Below are 22,725 nucleotides of genomic sequence, written 5' to 3' on the forward strand. Positions count from 1 at the left end.
TAACTATAAGCTGTGCAGAAGTGGTGCCGTGCGAAGTCACAGATGCACAATAAACTGATAATACAAGACTAGAGAAAATGAAGCCATGGATGTTAAAAATGGAGAGAGACAAAAACAAACAAAAATCAAACAAGGAAATATATGAAGGAAGAAGGCAGGAAACAGGAGAGCCAGATGCTTAATAATGCCCTTGTTGCTGCAAAGATTAACTAATGGCACAAGACAATGCTTCTTGTAGAACAAAAATCCAATAGCAATGAGTCTTTATTCACGTTTAGTCACCTGACATGAGGAAAGTGTCTGTTGCATTAAAATAGTCATTAATGTAAAATGGCAGCATGGCTGAACAAGTCCTTTTCAATGGTAACGAACATCCCACATAGTAAATTCACTTCAACACAGCCTCATGACAATTCCCACATCAAAACAGTACTTTATTTTATATTTTTGCCTCATGATTACTCCCATATTAAGATCTTTCAGCTGTCAAGCGTACAAGGTGAAGAAAAAGGTTCTCAGTCAGCAAACACAGGTGCATCAGGAAGCATCTCCACAATACACCACTTCAGATCTGCTGGGTCCCAAGTCCATCCTTGAACGCTGGAATCCCAGCACCACGTGTAGCACGCTACTAAGGCTACACTACTATGTTAGCTTATTAATTCTGCATACATCAGGCCGAACAATGTGTCAACCTGCAAAAGACTGAGCATTATAACTGAAAATGGCAAAAGATTCACTCTATTGAACTTCACATCATTATTTGATGTTAAACAATGAGGCAAATCCCAACAGTATATACAAAAACCAGCTTTGCTTTTACAAAAGATTTTGTTTCCCATATTGATTAATCCAGGCAGCTAACTCATTGGTTTATGCAACTTTATTGAAGAAAATAAATCAATTACTAGTAGAGCTATTAGTTGATCACTCATCCATTTACAACTTGCATCATTTATTCAGTGCTATATTAAACAGTGTTTTGGAAGACAGATTAACTAATAGCTCCAAGCCTCCTAACAAAATTTAAATGAATTACAAAAATGTTCTTAGACCCTATTTTGGAATACAAGGGATGTTTGACTTCCAATTTCCATTCTCTGTAAAACAAGAACTGGTCATTCCTTTATTGACATGCATAAGATACATCACATTTTCTGTTCTGCTGATGCTATAGATTCAGTACCAATTCTCCAGACGTATCAGTTATGAGCAAATGTATATAATAAAACCTCAGTTCTCTAACACTAGAAGGTTTGTAACAAGATGGATGTTGCTACAGCAATGTTACTTCTTTGATGGGAGAAAATTGAACATCCATCTCCTCTCACCCCTTTCAGGTGGTATCTTCAGTATCTGTTAGAGCAATGAGGAATGTATTTTTTTTTAATCTCATAACCAAGTTAGAATGAAGACATTGGCCACATAATACACATGCTCCATTAAAAAAAAAATAAATCTGAATCTTGGGCAATTGTTCTTGTGTAACTACTTTACAGATTCTAAAAGCAGTTATTGTCCAAAGCTGGAAGAACTAAAGTCTTCTCAGATGAGCATGTGCATGAATGGAAGGAGGTAAACAAAAAAATAAAAAAGATGAGGTCTGATAGGGGAGCAGCCGGATAAGAAAATCAAAAAAGGAACAGTAATTTAAAGTTTATTCCAGCTATAATGCAGGTTATTCTGACTTTAAGGTAGCATCACATGGCATACTTCTGAGTCCATTCCCGAGATATTCTGTTGTACCTGCAAAGAACAACAAGAACTGAGTTACTGCCAGCATGGAAATAACAATCCCCTAAACTGTTAATTATTAAGTATTACTTTCACCCCATCTCCCGATTCTCTTCACGTAAAGGAAAGTCCCTGTTTTTAATAACATAAAGGGAAAAAACTCAAATCCCTGCTAGACTAACCAGGATGTTGTTTACGTTTATATGAAACGGTTCAAACTTAAGTCAAGCATATTTGCTGGAGGTCTGCTGTGAATAACTGCTCAAGGAAGGTGTGAACAACTACTCTGGTGAGAGCAATATAGACCACTTGGAGGAGGAGGGGCAAAGGGAACATTCTGTTTAAATATTGTTCTTAGATAAAGATTACAGGGGATCACATGCCATAAGTAAAGATTACTTGGTTAATAATATCATCTCGTTTAGAATCTGTCAAATTTCTTGTTTAACAGTAAAATAGTAAATTTTCTTCATACTTTGTACTTTCTTTCCACATTAATATATTGCTTAAATAATTTTTAAAAAGGATATTATCTTCAATTAATACTTCCTCCACAGGAACTGAGCTGACAATTAGTTTATACGTAACTCCATGCTTGTCAGTAAGAAGTTAATTTTGAACTATACAAGCAGAACATAATCCCCATACATTTTCCTAGTCTGCAATATACAAAAGACAGACACTGGTGAAAAACAGAAGTTGAAATTTGGATTGCCCAAATTTTTTGCATACCTATGCATGAGGACTGATTACATTGTATTGCTTCCAGGGCATCACTTTTAATGAAATTCTGGCAAAATCTGGGTAAATACTTGACAGAACAAGTTGACAAGCTGGCTCAAACTCAGTAATAATTTCATACTTTTTTGTTGTTGTTGCCATGCAAGAGCAGTATCTGTGAGAAATAGTGACTGGCCAATACATTTCACACTAACCACAGATCAAGCTGTTAAATATTCAAGTTCAGAAACTGATCCATTCATTATCTGTTAGTTAATCCAGTGCCTTAAAGCATGCAGCACTCAAGTGCTGACAAGTTTCCATTTTGTTAAATGCACCATAATGTGCAGATATTCTTACCCTACAGCATAGCGTATTTCTCTGTCCACTCTCTTGCTAACCTATTGTACCTAATTGGACAAGTATATTTAGCATTAATATATTTATATAAAACAAACAAAGGCTACTTTATGTCATTCTATCTGTGGAAAGTTAAAAAAACATGTAAGAGATAAAAACAATCATTTCAACACAGATAGGAAAAACTTACGAAGCTTTTTTCAAGGGGAAATTTTCAAATTAAAGACCAAGTTGCTACTAAAAAGAGCACCAAAACAACAAAGCTGTCTTTTCCTCCATCTGCGTATCTGTCCTACTTACGCATAGTAAGTCAATAAATGGGGCAACATGTACTTTCAAATACTGCCATACTTGTGAGAAAAAGATCCCTTAACTTCAAAGATACTAAGCCCCACTGTTTAAATTACTATCAAGAATAGACACACAGCTCTCTCCACTTCAGATTTCCCACTAAAAGTCTCGCTCAGTACAACTGCTGTTTGAAAAAGCACTCTTCAAGTTTGTTAGAATACTACTCTTATGCAACTCTTTACTTACTTGTCTCTGTCTGTTTTATAGATACGTGCAATCTCTGGCACTAGAGGGTCATCTGGATTTGGATCACATAACAGTGAACAAATGGATAAGAGAACTGTAAAAAAATACAGACATCAATTGCAAAATATGAGCAATCATCTTCAAGTATAGTTCTTGCATTAGCACAACATCAGGATGCTAGAGAACCCAAATAACTTTTCCCTTGACATATGGCCAAAGTAAATTTGCAACCCACTTTAAATAAATAAATACACACAAGATATGAATCACTTAAAAGTCCATAATTTTGGGGGGCTTTTTTTGTTTTGTTTTCTTTTTCACCAATTCCCCTAACTTTCAGTTAGCATGCATAAGAACAGCACTTTTTTATTCCCTGCACTGTGATAAAAGGCAGCAGTCAATTTAAAGCATGTTATTATGTATTCTGATGACAAGAATTCTCCATGTTTTAATTACTAAAACTAAGTCTCATTCACTTACTTCTGATCAGGTTGACTTTTTTCTCTGTACTAAGACAATATACTCCGTTCTGCACCAATAAAGCTACATGGTGGTTGTAAAGAAGAGTAACACTGATGTAGTCTGCATCCCCTACTCTCACAGCAATTTTGAAAGAAAAACAATAGTGACAACATTAAAAAGTAGGATACCCACATCCAGATCACAAAGCTACACCTTGCACAGACAGGAATTACGAGTTCTACAAACAAAGGAGCACTTTGATGGATCTTTTGAAGCTACAAGTACCAGTATCTTTGAAGCAAAAAAGAATCTGATCATCACAGAAACATTTGAGCATCCAATATTATTTAGTACATTAAAATGGGAAAAAAAAAATAGACAAAGCTTTTACTGCAGCATAACATCAACGTATCCTGAAGTGTAACCACAAAGTTTAGTTCATGAAGTTCATGCAATGCCAGTGCACAGCAGCTGAAAGCAGCACTTATGAACAACCACTTTTGTTAACTGCAGAGATGCAAACACATAGCACAGCATGCAATCCTAGACAGACTCACAAAAAAAACCCAACAAAAACCAAACTATGAAGACTTTATTACTAAAAATGAAAGCCATCTTTAAATTGATATGCAGTACATATTTCTACATGGAGAGTGGGAAACAAGCACTGCCTCCACTTTAGGACAACCACAGTCTTTTTTCAATCCAAATGCCAGTAGTTTACAATGGGGCTAAGCTAGTACATGTTCTGCTAAGAACAGTGCAGCAAGTAAGCAGCCAGATAAGGCTTTCAAATGGCGAGAAGAAGGTATTTGAAAAAACAAACCTTCATTTACAAATACTTTAAGACATAGTTATCAAATTGGCAGAGACATAGAATGGATTTAAAGGAAAACTCAGGAGATGGGCAGGAACTCTAGAGAATTAAAGCTAGAAGCACAGTATCCAACACCAAACAGAAACATCTCTCCCTCACAAAAGTTACCTTTAGAAATAGTTAAAGCAGGAGACCACTGTGATCTTAGAATATCAAGACAAATGCTGCCATTACTGTTAATATTTGGATGATAGATTCTTGTTGTAAATGCAACCTGTAACAAAAAGAAAAGATACAAAGAGTTTGTTTTGATTTATGACATCATCTTCTGTTCTCAGTCAAGCTGTCAGCTCCACTTCCTGCTAAAAAAAACAATTAAGCAGTTAAGCCCTATCAGAGATTCACAGAAAGTACCCTCAATATCCAACTATCATTCTACTTCAGAGACAGGGCAGGTGGTAGGCCGTGCTTTAATCACAGCTGACTGCATGATGATGAGGATGCTCAACCGAAATGTCTGAACCATAGCAACAGTGCCACCACAAAGCTAAAGAATTCCAAATGTAGTGGTTGCTTCCAGCATGCACTTCCATGCTGTAAGAAAACTGGTAGACAAGCATTTTGGTAGTTTTATCAGATATTACTACTTTATAACTACTGCCAAATTCTAAGAGATACAATCATCGACTTCAAGCACTCACCAAGAGTCATGTTTTTATGGAATAACCCAAACAGCTTTACTGTAAGACTTGACAGCACCCCCAGCAAGAATTCTGTTGTAACACAAACCTAGTAAGTTTTCTGAACAATCGAGAAAAACAAAAATAAAACCAAACACTAACCTGCAACATTTAGAATTCATGAATTTTCTCCTAAAAATGCATGCCAACACACCTATTTTGTATTTTATAGAGAGGGACCTGGGCATTTAAGATACTGTAAGAGTGCAGAAAAAAAGCACATCCTTGACAACATCAGAACACAGTTGTTGGCATTTTCTAGCCTCTAGTTGGTTCCTTAAAGACAGCTAACACCACAAATGCAAAAGCAACACTTACCTTAGGTGGTTTGAAAGGGTAGTCTGTAGGAAAGTGAATTGTCAAGAAGAATACACCACCCTGATATGGACTGTCATTCTGCCAAAGTAAACAAATAATTCTCCTATTATCATCCTTAGGACAAATTCCAAGATGATGTTGTTTTAAATACATAAAGAAACTTGTTTCAATGGCTGAACTGTCTATTACATGAATTTTAACTATGCCTGTTGCACTGAATTACTACTTCCTTAGGTATGTGATATTAACAGACATTTTTCTTTCCAGACTGACCTCTCTAAGCTGATGCTTCAAAGAAAACTTCTCTGCCAATTCACTCAGAACAATCTGGCAAAAGCACCTCAGTCTCCCTGAAATGGCCCAATTGAAGGGTAAGAGAGTGAGTGAAAGGACTGTCTAACAAGTTCAAAAGCCAATAGTGTATGGAGTGTATCTGTTATAACCACCCAATTTTACTACAGCCAAGGACCTCCCATAAGTTCTACCTTTAATTTAGGTGTTGCTTAGCACTGCAAAAAGCTAACAATACAGAGCTAACTTCTTGTTCCAGGGGGTGTGAGAACAGGGGGAAGTCAAAACAAAACACGTTGAGATTAAAGAGAATTCTTCCTCTTTTACAGAAACAAAGTCCAGCACTATCAGGTATAGGAGTATTGCACATTAGCCCTGTAACAAGGCAATGACCATAGGAATAATTAATTCAGGTCTTAACTATTAAAATATCAATTTTTTTTGAAAAAGCATATAAAAAGCAGAGGATAAATGGAGCAACTAAATATTGATTGCGTAAGTTACTAGTTACAAGAATATGTTGCAATAATTTTTTCTTTGAAACTACAACTGAACTTCCTAAGCGAAGACAATAATTTTGCTGTTTAAAGTGAAAACTACAACAAAATCCAGGAACATGGCTATCAAAAATGAACATGGGACACAGAGCACACTTCTGAATTCCCCATTAACTGAATCTTTACATTCACTGTAAGAACATTTCATATCAGTGTAAGAAGACACTACGTCTTTCTTAGCTACATAGCAGCAAATGAAATCCTTCAACACAACACAAGGGACTAAAACCCGAAAACAAACAGATTGCATCTGTTACACAATACCCTACCAAAAACCCAGCAATAGATGCAACCTCTTGCATATGGTCAAGGGTACCATACGAGGACTGAAGAAACAACCCTTTAACTTCACATTTTAGCAAGTGTGTGAGCAAACTGCTCCCAGAGTATATTAAAAATTAAGTTGACGAACTAATAAAGCACTCTCACATCTCATTAAGAAAATCACAGCCTGTGTAATACCCTACAACAGAGAAGGAATGCCCGATGTTTGGTACTACCCTTGAAGGCACTAAGCAGCACCAGAGCTAACCCCACACTGTCAGGCCAATTTTGAAGCAAGAATGCAGATCTTTTTGATAGACAGCATAGAAACCATGTAGGGAAAGAAAGGAGCTGTACACTGTTAAGCTAGAAGCTAAAAATAATGCCATTTTAAAATTCAACTGATGTTTATTACCTTATAACCATGCAGACACCAGGTACATATAATCAAACTCAGTACAGCACAGAACATGTCTTGTATTTCAAATGATTTTCTTTTTGAGGCGCTTCGTTACAATCAATGAAGACCAGGGACTCAGGAATGAAGCCATTTTTCCAATGAAGCCAACCTCTGACATGCAAACTTTTAGTAGGGATCTAAGTAAAGCATGCCTGTAGCTATACAGAATTAGGGCAATTCAACATCATTGATACTTAATTCCTACTCTGAGCCTCACCAGAAGAATAACTCTGGGGCTCCGGACCTACTGGCATCTGATATTGGTTTCAAGTTATAAAAAGTTTTCTAAATATAGCTAATTAGCCCTGAGAACTGCAGATGTCAAGTGCTTCTGTGTTATGCTGCTAGTCAGGACAAGTATTTGCCTTCTTAAACAAGGAAATACGAATACTCAGGTTTCAGCTGTCTACTGTACATTTAACACACAGGATTCTCAGTCATAACTCAAAGTGTAGAAACAGTTAAATGCGAACAAATTTTCCAGAAAGAAGGTGATATCAGCTTACATACTTCTAGAATTTATTTCAGCCCCAGTACGAGTCTCAGTACAAATATCCCAGCAGCAAAACTGTGTTCAGACTGTTTTGTTGTTCTTTCATTTCCTGTTACTATAAGGAATACCTCTAGAGCTATTGCCTGATAATGGGAGTTAGAAAAAAACAACAAAACAACAACAAAAAACAGGTTCTTCCTGAATAGGAACTACTGGTTTAATATTACATCACAAGAATTAGAATACTTACAGGTCCCATAATTGTGGCTTGCCAATGAAACACTACAAAAGAAAAACTCCGCATTATTATCTAGGCATGGTATGCTTTGTGTTAGTAGAGCAAAACTAAAAAAACCTAAGATTACTTACTGTCATCTCCAACGGGACCTGCTGAACACTGTGCTGGAGGGTCGCGAGCTAAGTCACTAAGTTCCTTAGGAAGAAACAAAAAAACAAAGATCTGTTCAGAGAAGGAACTCTAATGAATTCAACAGCCATTTGCAATTCATGTCCAAAAAAACACCTCTAAAAGTTTCTCCATGTATGAATACAAGATAATGTGAAGCAACAACTATTAAATCAACAGATCAGTATCAGAAGCGTCTTTGTAAAAGACAACTGGCTAAACTGAACACAAAGGTCAACAATTAAGATAAAGGCAACGATACTTGGAAAATACTGTTTATTCCTCTTAAGACACTACTACTGGAAAAGGGGAAAAGAGAACAGACATCACTGAGCCTGAAGCGGGCTAAGTCTGACCAGTTTCTGATCATGATTTTCAAGGATTAAGTCTCAGCCAGAGAAGCCCTAAGCTGGAAATGAGAAAGCTATGGTTAGTTTTCACGACACAGAAAGCACTGTGTCTATAACACTCAATACTAACATTCAGAACAACCAGAAACTCAGTTACCTTTTTCCCCACTGCCTCCAGCAGGAATATATTTTCCATAAGATAAAGCAGACAAGTAGACTGAAGATGCGGACAAATATCAGAACCAGGCAAAGCATCTGCACTTTTTATTTTAAACTTTACACTTTTGACTATCGTGCCTTCAAAATTCTGAATAACTAAGATGCAGAAACCAGATCCCCCTCCTCTTTTGTTTCATAGGGAACAAAAACAGAAACTCAGAATGGAGGACTCCTTGTTTAATGTCAAGATCACGGTGACGAATCTCAGAAACTCTGGATTCATTTGAACACTCTGTAGATTACTTACTTGACTGGATGGTGTGTTTTCTAACAGAATGTTGGCTTTCAGTTAGAGAACATAGCAAATACCTTCCCTCCTTCCTGCTGGTATTTGAAGCTAAAAATGGCTTCAAGAACTTACCTAAAAGTGCACTTGTCAAGGCATTTGGAGTCACAAGAATGGGGAAAACCTTCAGCCCTTCTCCTAGATATTAGCAGTCGCACCCAAGTTATTTACTACAGGCCCACACAAGCCATTAATACAAGAACTTTCCATTACATTCTCAGACTTCTAAGGAACCCAGGCAGACCTATTATGTTGGAAACAGGCACATTTGGACCAGACAGCAACCAGCTCTGCCTGGGAAAATTCTGATGTCTATCTTTTAGATTTGACAAATTCTACACCAGATGAAAATTTAGTAAATGTAAGCCAAAACAAAATGAGAAGAAAAGTACGTTCCTTCCAATGTGAATGTCTTGTACTCACAAACACAGGGAGAGAGAAAAAACACTACTCCAGCATGTAGAAACCCACAGGTTCTAACAACACCAGAGACCATCATCCCCCCTCCTTACACATGTTGATTCTCATCACACTCATTCAGAGTGGACAACAGCTCTCTCTGGAGCACAGAGAACCCCTCCACAGCGCACTCTTCTATCATACAGCACTCCCCTGTTATTGCTGGGGGGTCCCTGGGACATACTTATTCCTGCCATGAAATCTCTGCCCAGGCCCACGTGTTGTTCCACAGACCTGCTAGACTACATTTAGATAATCTACATTAAGACAAAGAAGAAATGTAAAATCTGTCATATTGAAAGCTTTTTTAAATTTATTTTTTATTTTCAGGTTTCCCTTCAGCATACACTTAGCAAATAAAGGAAGTCCTGTTGAGCAGGCTGGCTTCTCATCCAAATGCCTTTCCAATTAAACAATGATCAGTTGATTGTTTATGATATCCGGGAAAAAAATTCCTCTGGCTGTTTTGTCCCTTAAAATAAACTGTAGCAAAGGAAGATGCAGAAAGACTATTATATTTTAAAGTACTTATGCGGTTATTACTGCATTATTTGATTGAATCTGGGAAGAAGATCCTATTTCTGGAAAACTATTACTGGAACTAAGAACTATGAAATGGCTCTTCACAAAGTTTATAGAAATTATGAAGACAAAAAGGGCAAGAAAAGACCAGCCTGCAACTGGAATGCCAGAGGTATGAACAATAACCTAGAGAGCTCTTCCAAAAGTACTACTATCTCCAGAGAAACAAGAAAACAGCACCAGGTTAAACTGCAGCTGACAAACACATTTAAAGACAGTAGAGAAATTTGAGTATATCAATAATTCTAGTAGGAAAAGTAAGTAAAGGGCTGCAAATGTAAGAAAAGTATTTAAGAAGTCAGTGAAAATTTCATGAAAGAAAAAAAAAACATTTGAGTAATTTTAAGAATAATTTACAAACTGAAACACCTGAGTTTGCACGCTCCAGTAGTCCAAGACTCAAAATACCGGTCCATAGAGAGTTTGCCCTTTTATCTATGGAACAGGCAAGCAGTGATTTTCATAAACTAAAGGTCTCAAGTTTTGTCTGTCCCAAAACACTGAAGTACAAAAGAACGTAACTGTGCTAAACAAAGCAATTCAAAGAAGAGATAAGGGTAGGAACATGATACATTACTCAGTATTTCCACCACAGAACAAGTGGATTTACTGACTAAAGTCAGAAATACACGAGAGGTAATACTCATTCTTGTATTCTCTTCATGATCCCTTAGGTACCTCAGTCATAAGAACAAAACTGGGAAGGGAGCTGTGTGTCTCAGCAGTGTAAGTGCTGGGGAAGAACTGAGGCAGACACAAGCAACAGCAGCCAGTTCTTCCTGCTCCCAGAAACGCTGTGCTGCTATTTACCCTGTTGGTAGTGTGTGACGCCTCATAGCTACACAAAAGGAGGGAGAGCTTGTTCTAAAAACAGGGCACAAAGTTCTCTCCATAACCTTCAGAGGCGCCTGTTTCTGAAAGCTACAGCTCTACTGAATGCAAGGGGCGAACTGGAAGAACTAGAAACTGGGCAGGCACAGACATACAGCTGTGACACAGTGCATTTGTTCAGGAAAGGGAGGAGCCTCCTCTCAAGCAACACAGCGGCAGACCCAACACTGACCTTCCTCCTTAGCTCAGCCGCCGATACCAGCCATTCCACAATAGGCATATACTTTGTCTGACAGTATTTCTTAAAGCAGAACTAAGATTGGTAACTGCCAGGGGCTGACAGAAGCTCCAAGTTGTTCCCCAGCTTTCACCCATTTCTCACTAATAAGGTACGACCACATCAAGTTTCACTCTATAAAGTGGTGTTTAATATTTAAGAATATAAAATGCTAAAAATGTTCCCCAGTGCTGCTCTAAGCATAAGGGCTTTATGATGTTCACATTCCTTCTGCTACACTGCCTATCTACAGCTTTGCAGCTTTCTGCTTGCACCCAGTTTCAGTGGCTCTTCCCTTTGTTAAGGTACACACCAAGTTACACCTCCAACTGTTTTAAAAATACCCGAAGCAGAACCCACACTTTCCTGGAGCCAGCTGCTCTATTTTTCATTTTCCAGGTGGCTTAGGAAAAAATAGGTATTTTCCCATGAAGCCAATTCCCAAGGCTCTACGTGGAAACATTTGCACAGAGGCTGGTTCAGGGGTGCACTGCACACCCACTTGGAAAGGATGAGTCTTGAATTACAGCCATGACTAGGAGTCTCTGGCTCTGCCGCAGGTTTCCGGTGTAGCTCCAGCGTATCACCACTGCTGCCCCAGTTTCCAAATATAAGTTGCGATAGCTCCTGCTCCTCCCCAGGGAAGATTAGTCACACAGCATTTTGCAGGTTTAAGCACTATTTAAGGAGTGAGCACCCATGCCAGAGAATGGCGGTAGCATGTACAGGATGACATACAGGTACAGTTTTGCACCAGTTTTGGAAAAGTGGTGGAAAAGTGTAAGTATAACAACAGACAGCCCCGCTTCCACACCACATGGCACGGTTTACTGCCAGCTTCACATTAAGGCTGTAGTAAACACAGTTTTATTGGAAAATTCCCACACACCTTTCTCTATATAAGATCAGTCACATTAGCCAAAAAAATAAACCAAGTACTTAAAGCAATAACTAGCTGCTTGTTTTGCATAAAAATATGGCATACACTTCTACTGGAGATCTAAAACCCTGTCACGTGACTGAATGCAGGACTAAGATCCCAGGTGATACTGTAAGTGACAGGAAGGCCGCTTTTCAAAAACAAATTGTCAGAAAAGCTCTGCCGAAGCCTCACACAATTCCTCTCCACCAGCTGCTTACAAGAAGATGACAGCAGTCATTTTAAGTGGTGAAGGAAATTCAAGGAATGTTCAAAGAATGGCCCAGGATGCCTCACCCAAATACACAAGCAAGACCGTGAAAGTAAATACTGACGGCAACAAGCTGCTCTTCTCACAATAGTGTCCAAGCCTCAGCAAATCCAGTAGCAAATGATGGCTTGCTGCATAGGAAACTGCCTTCCCACATGCAACCAAGCTGAGCAGTCAGTGCCAGCTCCTTTGCTTCCCGCTTCTCAGAACTCACTCTCCTTGTGGCTCCACTGCTGCATTTTTCTAGTTTAAGATGGAAACAGCCAAAGCTTTATTTTCAACGATGGTAGCAACTGACTTAAATACAGAGTGGCAAAACACCAGTCATCTTTACAGACATAAACACACACTTAAATTTAATGCTGGTCTGCAACACAATTACTTGCTGAAATCATAAACTAAAAGCTTTCTGGACTTGTCAAGTAAGAACAAGGATGATTTGCTTTAGGTTTTCAGATGTTAGCTTGTATTGGAGAGGGAAGGAAAGGTAACAATCAGTTACACATGAAGTTTAAAAAAACACACAGCAAACCAAGAAGCAAACAGAAACACCACTTACAGCCAATGAAAAGGCAGCACTTACTAATCGGGGTGTTTGTCTGATACAGTCTGTGTCATGAACAGTTCAAACACTAAGCATCCAAAAATTCATCACTTCATTAGTCTTTAGTCATTAACTCACTGCTGAAAACAGCTTAAAAAAGAAAGGATTGGAAGCAGCTATAAACAGAGGGGAAGAACATTTAAGCCTGTTTGAAGATTAAGAAGAGTCAGCCAGCAAAGAACTGCTGCTTTATCCCACACACCTGCATTCACAGTATTTCTTTTAGCATGAAAATTAACTTTTCTTGGAAGCAGAAAATAACAGTTTGAAAAAATGTGGATTTTTAAGGCGAACAGGAACATACTGGTACAATACACATGACAAGCGTAACCAGCAGAAAATCGTTAGTTTTAAACAAGCTGGCCTTCTGTCTAGCGCTTAAAACTAAGAAAAAGATATGTACAGTGATAACTCATAATAAAGATGCAGGCTGAAATGTACAGAGAACAGCAAGGGCCAAAGAGCAGAGTACTTCTTAAGAAATGCAAGGCACCACAACCAGGAACATAGCATTGATAACCCCCACCATCACTTTGCATGTTCTAATTTTCGGGCCTATCCTTTCAGTAGTCTTTAAAACTGAGGCTTTCAGCTTACCCACTGCATGCTGATCGCACAATATCTGGCAACAATATCATAACAGTGTATTAAAAAATAGACACTGAAATACCCAATTTTTAAACCTAGGAATCAAAGTAGGAAATGCCAGATTGCTGTGTAAGTTTAATAAAGTCACTTTGTGCGCTTGGCCTATGATACCAACTACTCCATCGTCTACAAGCTATCCTTTTCAAGAACCTCCCTTCCACTACCCCAGACCCGGGTGAATGAGGCTATTGTCCACAGCTCTTCTCACCCACTCACAAGTTTGGAAGGTGTACAATGCAGGTAATGGTTGCAGCAAATCTCACTGTGACTGCAGCTGAAGTGGCGCTATTCAACTCCAAACTTTCCCAGAGTTCACTCTGCAAACTGGCAGATGAGACAGGATAAAAAGGTCACTCACTAAAAAGGTGTTCAGAACAAACTTCAAAAAGGAGGCAGCAACTCACCTACAGCTGGACTTTGGACTTGAAAGTACAGGTGTTGTTTTTTTGACTCCAAAGTAACCAAAATCCTCACAGCTATCTTACCAAAGATGAAGAAAATCTGACCTCTTTACGCACTTGAATTCTAATATGTAACATAAGAGCTACCATTCTCTGAACATAACAGCACTACTAAAACACAAGCTTCCAGCACAGGACACAGTGCACACTGACTAAAATGTTCTGAAGGAGAAGTGCAAAGCACCTGTTAACTATCTTCATTCACTGACAACTGGGTGTTTTACCTCTGCCTCTCCCAAGCTCTCTGTACCAGAGCCCTGGAACTTGTCATGCAGTTTATTCACAGATTTCTCCTCTGAGAACCATACCTACCATCTGTTCTGTGACCCAGCACTACAGGGCAGCACTCCCAGACAAAGGTCAGCAGTGAAAGCCAGCCACAAGGGGAAAAGCGTGCTATACCCAGCTAACTGAAACTGGATGACTGGGGAAGGAAGGGGCACATTCAGTTCAGCAGATAAACTCAAAACGATGCTCTTGGAAAAAGCTTAGATTCAAAGTGTGGCACTGTGGTTGGATCACCACTGCTCAGGACTGAGATTTTGGCATGGCAACAGACAATTTCACAAGATAGGAGCTGGATGCTGGGCTTTGAGGTGCGGGCCTCCCGCCATCTTGTTGCCCAGCATTCGAAGCCCCCACCAGAAGCAGCAGGTATCTGGGATCCAGTGGTACGCCAGAATTCAGCAGGCTTCATCAAATAACAACCTTAGGAATGGCAGTGAATGGGGAAGGTTTTGACAGAAATAACAAGAGGCCTTAATTGTCTGCATAACCTCTAAGTCTCCTCTTCATTAAAATGCAAGAATTCTCCTTGTTCTCAAAAAGGCATGGAAAAGAGGACTGCAGAAAGTCATCAAATTAATACTGTGATGAACAATGCCGTATCTGTAATGACGTGGAATGTGGTTGATCTGTTGTTTAGATGTAGTCTGGAAGACCATTCTAACATTTAAATATTTAAACTAAATGAAAATCAACTCTCCTTTAACAAAGTTCATTTGACTTTGACTGTTCCTCGTTTTGCATTAGTTCCCAGATGCACACAAAAGCAAATGACAGATACATTCCATTACAGGGATATTTCATGAACATGACAGCATGTCATCACGGAGGTAATTCTTTCACTATCTGATTTACAGCTGCACAATTCTGCTACCATCTTACGCTGCTGTGTACAACCACAGTGGGTCTCTATTCAGAGCAGCAAGTGGCAGAGGCAGAACTATGAGGACTGTCCAGGCAATTAAGTACATCTACTCATAGCGAGCCAATGATGTAAACACATTCCTAGGTAATTTCTGAGGTAAACTTCAGATGCCCTGACACTTGTCTCAGCTACCTGGAGAACACGGGTGTCCAGAAGGGTCTTTACAAGACAGAAACAAAAAACAAACAAACAAGTGTATTTATGAAGAGATTGCAGCTGTCACCCTGAGCTGCTGCAACAGAATTCAGGAGGTTCTCCTATGCTGTTCAGTGAAAGAACACAGCAAGCCCAAGACTAAGAGGTGAAAAAAGCTTGCAGTCATCTGACTTACAGTACTGGCTGGCATTATTGCTTGGATAAGCAAGCAAAAGCTGGGAAGTATTACCTTAGAGCAGACTGTTTACCAGGAACCTGAAGCTGCTGCTGGCATAGGACAAAGTGCTGAGCACCTGGCCAGCCCAGCTGCAGGGCCCAGAGGAAGCTCCCCATAAAAGCAGCTGAGCACAGCACACAGCACAGCCTTCATGCCCCTTCCACCCAGCTGACCTACAGTGTGCCAGTACCCACCCCCAGTTCTGCTGCAGCTCTGGTGTCCAGATGCTCGGGAAAGGATTAAATTTCTGTTTCATCACTCTTCCAATGGGTCAGAGCACTTGAAAAGCAGACTGAAATCCCCCCCTTGCTTAAAACTATAACAAAAAAATAGCCAACTGCATTGGAAAAAACTGGAGGAAACCTTGAAGAAGTCTAATGTACCATGTCTCTCAAAGGGATGAAGGTCAGAACCAAGGTTTCCTTTACACAGAATTTTAATATGAAAGCTTACAATTGATGAGAAGGCTCTCAGTAATGCTTAAAACAGTACAACTAATAAAAAACATCTCCTTTCCCTTCAGCTTTTCAGCTGGAATCCTGCAATGCTCCGTGTGGCTCACTTTCCAGTAACAAACTTTGTCCTGAAGTGTTTCACACAGGGCTGAGAAAGACATGGATGCCGACTTCAACTTGTGAACATAATTTCAAGTAGCTTTTTGAATGGCTTGCTCAGCACAACCTGCCACATCTCACGTCACGAAACAGCAGCTCGTGAAAAACCCACAGAAGATTTTCTGGGAAAAATAAACCAACAGAAAATAAAACCCACCGCCAATAATTCCCATTTAGAGCTTGAGGTATTAAATGGAGGCTCAAGAAGTTCACAAACTATCCGACTCATGACATTTAATATAGCTGAATACTCTCTACTTCTGTCAAGTTGGCTTTTACAGCAACTATATTTAAGAACACACTGCTGTCCACAAACATATGCACATTATCACAGCAGCTCTCTTCTTACTGCAGCTAGTTTAGTTTTTTCTACATATTACACAGGGAAATGACTACGTCACCTCTATCACAGGACAAAATGCACACCCATAACTCAGATGTTTCAATGTAAGGTGCAGCACGTTAGGCTGAACCATCAACAAAAATCAGCTTATGCTGAGATAGAACTAACAGCGGAGTGCACACCACATGCTCCCATCTGCCAGCTCTGACGCACAGGGACTACAGCAAAACACAGGGCAGCCAGTTAAAGTAGTGAAACCTTAACACTGGCAACAGAAAGATTTATCTGAGATGGCGCATCAAGACACTAATCTGAACCGCACACAGGCTCTGCCCTTTTCACTCCCCTTTAGCAGCTGTCATCATGGCTTTGCAGGGTGTAGAACCTCCGTCCCCTCCTTCCCTCCTCAGCTCAGCACAGCCCAGCCCAGCCGGGCACAGGGGCTGCTAAGGTGCTCAGGGCAGGAGGGGAAGATAGATGCCTTGGGCAGGAGGCAAGTCACTGCTGTACATTCTGCAGCTGCTGCTACAGCTGTTTGCAGCCTTCCCTTCCCCTCCCCCACCGCTGGTTACCCACTCTTGTAACAGAGCAAAGAAGGGCACTGATGCTGCGGCTCTGCTCACTGACTGCAGGCAGCTGAAGGGAGCTCATGTCACAAAATTCTACAGCAGCTCTCCTGCGGAAGAGATATTCGCATAGGGAATAATATCAAAAGCACTGGCTTGCTTTCAAAAAACAAATCTTTAAAAGCTGGAATGATCATAAAGAAAACACTGGCCAGACAACCTTTTACCCAGCGCATTATCCCACCCAAACCCTTCAGCACAGCAGAGTCAGTTTGTAAGGTACGGTACCTATCTAATGGCATATTGATCTCCAAAGTTCTGTAAATTACTTAAGTGCGATTACAGCCCCTTTCTCCGCCCATCCCAACACACAGATTTAAAGATCTGTGCTGACTGGGAATCCATTTCACAAGCACAATGCCCAGTTAGTGGGGAGAAATCTTTACATCCCTGCAGCTTAAACAGCCTAGTTAAGGAATCCTTAATTTTCCACTCTCATCACGAATGACCAGCTCCTGAAGTAGGACCTTCGCAGTAAGCACTGGACTTGAACACAGGTATCAAACCTACCCACTTCAGGAGTATTATTTGCATTTCAGGATTCATTTTGTAACACAAATGTAATTTCTGACTATCTAATCCTAAACAGAATTTAACCGATGGCAGCTTTCAGCTGATGCTTAATCATTTTAATCTGGTTTAAAACAATCAAGCAAACAAAAAACCAAAGTTGTTCCACACTAGTTCTTCCCAAACGCTACACATTAGAACCTCGTGATTTGAAAACTCCCAATCCAAGATGACCTTTCCAACCACAGAGTGGTGAAGCCACATGGCGTTATCTGCTTGAGACAGAACTTGGCCTACCCATGCATACCCAAAAACAGCTACAGTGAAATAAGTGTCAAAAGGTAATGCAACACATTCAATGCATTCACAAAGCATTTCACCATGTTTCACTGGCTAGTTAACCTTAATTTTCTGAGCTCTAACCATATAAACTTAGACTTATTTCTAGATACGAATTCAAAGCATAAGATAAATCAAGTTATTAAACAACTTTGAATGAGGCAAACTAAGCCTAAAACTACCTCCCAAAATAAAGTAATGCACCTTTAAATCAGAGAAAACCTCACTCCCAAGAGCTTTACTAGTTGAGCTCTTACATTTTTGTCCCTAGTTAAAACCAAAGTGGTTACAAAGAAACACACTAAGTAGGTTTTATAACCTTTTACCTGGATCACCTGTACAAAAGCTACAGCTTTGGTTAAAGTGACACCGATTTGTCATGCTCCCTTCATCCCTGCACGCTGCATTCCATCCCTTAAAAATGTTACTGTCTCCAGGGCTAACAGCATCCCTTACTCTGAGCATTCAGAGGAGGGGGGAGAAATAAAGCTGCAATTAAATACACCTCTAGGAACAGAGCCGGAGGCTGTAACCTTGAGGAAAATCATTTTTCAGCCTCCAGTCTGCTACTGCCAGTGGAAGCCGCCTATCTGTGCTTGAGCACAGATAAATGGTTTTGCCACCTTCAGCCTTCAGCTTCCAGGATGCCAACTCCTCAAGTTTTTCCAATAAATGGCCCCCAGCACAAAGATGATGGCTTGTAGTGTGTAACCAAATGGACACAGAACACAGCTGGCACACGCTTTGTCATGGATTTCACAGAAAGGGCATTTCATATGTACAACTTCCACCTCCTGTGTTTGCTGTATTTAGGCCTTCTACACCATGAATGTTTGCAATGCTGAAAGAATGGATATGTACCAATATGTACCTCCACAACTTTTACCTGTTTTATATATTCCCAACTTCACACTCCAGTGTAATGAAAGTTTCTCTGCTCCAGAGATGTAACACATCAGGGCCAAAGTGTCAATGCTGCAGCAATGATGGGCTGCACGTTTATAAATCAAATGAGTATGAATCAAGCTTCATTTGTTCAATTTATTTCATTGCCATTATGCTTATTTAAAGGAAAAAAAGAAATTCATTCTCATGAAAGGAAGCCGTTAAAATTAAGATCCAGTTTCCCATTATTCCACAGCAAAAGCACTTGAGCGGTATAATAAGACAGCTGCCATTCTTCTGTAAAACACACCGTGTCAATAAAGCAGAGCTCTGCCAGTTGAATGCAGGCCACGCTCAGGGCAGATGGCAAAGACTCGAGAATGAGATTGAGCATAACGTCATCTTCCTGGGACCGGCTGTGTACCTGGCGATTCCTGCTGGGAGAGCTCTAACAGCACGTTCCAGAAGCAGGGACCCAACACAGCAATTCTTGGGTGCTTCCGTGTCTGAGCCAGAAAGCTCAGAGTCTGTGAGTTACATGAGAAGGAGGGGGTGGCTGTATTGTGAACGCGTAGCATGCTTCAGGTTGCATTCACATGCTCCAACACAATCTGAGAGTCTGATTTATGAAGTGCAATAAAGGATTTTACCTAAGTCCATAAAGATGGAATCAAAGAGCCTGAAAGTACCTTCCCAAGTGAGTCTGGGACGTCACCTGCTGCAATGACAAGTTCTTGCCCTGACAGGTAATGCCACGAGTCAGACCCAATCAGCCATGTGTGATTACAATGTTCTGAGGTCCTGGTCTCTCTTTAGCCTGTTCTGACTTGGTGCCAGCTGCCTACTATAAGGAAGCACAGTTTCAAGGTCTGATCTGTGACCTTACGGGGAATCCCAGATTACCAGTAACAGAGTGCCATTCCCTGGCTTTACAGGGTGGTAATATTAAAATCTAAATTCAAAACAGCTTCATTACAAAATTATTTCTCCTATTTTTTGGATGCCAGCCTCAATCCCAGTAAATGTTCTTATTAAAAACCCAGCTTTGAAAGATAGCAGCTTGCAAGCAATGCTTTCGGTCTGCTACACAGCACCATTTTGATGTTCCGCATCGGGAAAAACAAAATTGAAACCGTAAACCCCACGTGAATTTGGAAGCCTATCCTGTAGCACCCTGTGATGAAATGGACTAAAAATAACACCTTCAAAACAAACTGCCAGCCCACACCAAAAGCCCTGTACCAACCCTCTGACCCTACACCCCAGCACAAGGGGAAGCACAACCAGCGAGGGCCTGGGAAGCACACGCAGCAGGCCCAGAGCACACAGCCAGGGAGGGCTTCCTCATTGACAAGTTATGCTGAAGAGTTTTAAGGTTTCGAGCACCACGTTATGATGCCGAGGGAGGCAAACGGCTCCTCTAGGTAACCATCACCCCTTCCCTTTAGCAGAAAACTCTTACCTGCAGCGCGCGAGTGTTTCATAAGCACGAGCTGATGACAAAGCACCCAGGGAGGCTCCTGGCTGTGCACAACTCGGGTGATATCACCGCTAATACGGGCAACAACTTCTGACAGCAGATTCTAAAGAAGCTGTTTTGAAATCCTCTGGGGAGCGCGTCAACTCGCAGACATCCATGAAAGTAAAACTAACCGGGAGCCGCCGTACAATGCCCGGGGGCATCCTCCCACCAAAGAGCCGCGCTCCAGCCCGCTGTAACAGCCCGGCTGCAGGCGGCACACCCCGCGGAACGGGCCGCAGCCATGCTGCCATCTTGGCGACAACGGCACACACGGCGCTGCCGGCTCCGGCGAGGAGAGCCGGGCGGCGGCCCGGGAGCAGAGCCTGCCCCGCCAGCCGCCCGCGAGCTCGGAGCCGGCGGGCTCCTTCCTTCGCTGGAAACGGCTCACGCCATCATCACCGCGGCATTTTTTCCGACTTAGCTGTGAACTTGCTCCACCCGGTCCCGATTGTGCAAGGCGCGGGCTCGGCGCGGCGCTTCCGCCGCCGGTGGGGCCGAACCCGGCTCCGGGCAGCGCGCAGTGCGCGCACCGCGGGATCCCGGAAAGGGCCCGGACCCGCCGAGCCGCCGCCATCTTACAATGCGGGAAAGGCGCCGCACGCCGCGGGGAGGCCGGGAGGACCCGCTCCGACATAGAGGGGGGGGGGGGGCAGGGCCCGGAGCGGCCGTGGGGCTCCATCCGCCGCGGGCGGGGGCTCGGCGAGGTCTGAGCGCGAGCGGCGGGGCCGCCTCCCGCCGGCGGGCTGCGGCGGAGCTCCGGGCCCGGCGGGGCGAGGGGAGCGCGGCCGGGTGCCGTCGGCGGGCGGCGTGGCGCAGCGCGGCGCCTCCATGATGAAACGACAAAAAACAACGCGAAAATAAAGAGGCCGAACCCGAAAGGACGGCGAGGAGCGAGGGGAGGCCGCGGGCCGCTCACCTTGTTGATGCGTTTCAGCGCCATTGTGTGCGAGTGCCGCCGCCGCCGGGGCCGTCTGTGCGCCGCGGTGACTCCGCGCTCCGCTCGCGCTGCGGGGGGGCCGGGAGGAGGGCGCGAGGAGGAGGAGGAGGAGGAGAAGGAAGGCGGGCAGGGGGAGGGGGAACCGCGCCGCTCCTTCCTGCGGAAGCCGCCGGGGGGGGCGCCCGAGCGGAGCGGAGCGCGGCGGGCAACGGAGCGATGCGGGCGGCGGGACGAGCGGCTGGGAACGAGTCACGTCACCGCCGGGAGGAGCGGCTGAAGGAACGGGGAGCCGCGGGGCAACGCCCGACAAAGAGCGGAGCGGAGCAGGCCGCTACGGCACCGCGTTGTACCGCCAGCCGGGAACGAACGGGGGAGGAGCGGGCGGAGCGTGCCGAGCACAGCCACACAGCCACACCTCCGGCTGCCAACGGGGGGGGCGGGAGCCAAGGCAGCGGGCATGGCGGCTCCGCCCCCACAGCGGAGTGCGGGGTGATGGGGGTGTCTCGCGAGAGGTGGGAGAGAGCTTTGCGGACGGAGACTGGGAGGGGACAGGAGGGCCGGGCGGTGGCTGTGCCGTGCTGTGCTGTGTCCTGCTCCACAGCACGGCAATGCTCCGCTCTGCGCTGCGCCGCCCCCCCCCCGTACTGCCTGCTGACCGCCGCCCTGCGCGGCGCAGCTCTACGCGCACAAAATGGCCGCGGCTGGGCGTACAGCGCCGCTATGACGCGGCGGTATCCTTCCGCGGGGGAGCACTAAGCGCCGCCTCAGAACGGTGTCCTTGCGCTGCTGCAGAAATAAGCGCTGCCCCTCCTGTACAGAAACATGAAATAAGGCGGACCTGTCCCGGGCTCGTGGTGCTTGTTCAGCCTGGAGAAGGTTGCGGGGTGACCTTATTGCAGCCTTTCAATACCTGAAGGGAACCTACACCCAGGAGGGGAGTAAACTCTTCGAAAGGGCTGACAATGGCAGGACACGGGGAAATGGTTTTAAGTTAAAAGAGGGAAGATTTAGGTTGGATGTTAGGGGGAAGTTCTTCACTAGGAGAGTGGTTAGGCCCTGGAACAGGCTGCCCAGGGAGGTTGTGGATGCCCCGTCCTTGGAGGTGTTCAAGACCAGGTTGGACGGGGCCCTGGGCAACCTGATCTAGTAAATGTGTATGTTTGGTGGCCCTGCCAGGCAGGGGGGTTGGAACTACATGATCCTTGAGGTCCCTTCCAACCCGGGTCATTCTGTGATTCTGTGTGCTGCGAGCGGCACCGCAGGGCCCTGCAGGGGAAGGAGGGTCCCGTGGAGGAGCCGC

General features: G+C 43.0%; 1 protein-coding gene across 1 annotated transcript; it reads right to left on the reverse strand.

Moving 5' to 3' along the window:
• Nucleotides 1-246: 246 nt before the first annotated feature.
• UBE2D3 (ubiquitin conjugating enzyme E2 D3) lies at nt 247-21,899 on the reverse strand. The gene is given in 9 exon segments (XM_015862118.2): nt 247-1,746; nt 3,352-3,445; nt 4,799-4,904; nt 5,689-5,766; nt 8,004-8,035; nt 8,123-8,186; nt 21,405-21,568; nt 21,571-21,677; nt 21,679-21,899. Coding segments are annotated over 9 exon segments (897 nt in total). The 5' UTR covers nt 21,885-21,899; the 3' UTR covers nt 247-1,700.
• Nucleotides 21,900-22,725: the final 826 nt, after the last annotated feature.

This window comes from Coturnix japonica, chromosome 4 (assembly GCF_001577835.2).
Source record: "Coturnix japonica isolate 7356 chromosome 4, Coturnix japonica 2.1, whole genome shotgun sequence".
Classification (NCBI taxonomy): domain Eukaryota; kingdom Metazoa; phylum Chordata; class Aves; order Galliformes; family Phasianidae; genus Coturnix; species Coturnix japonica.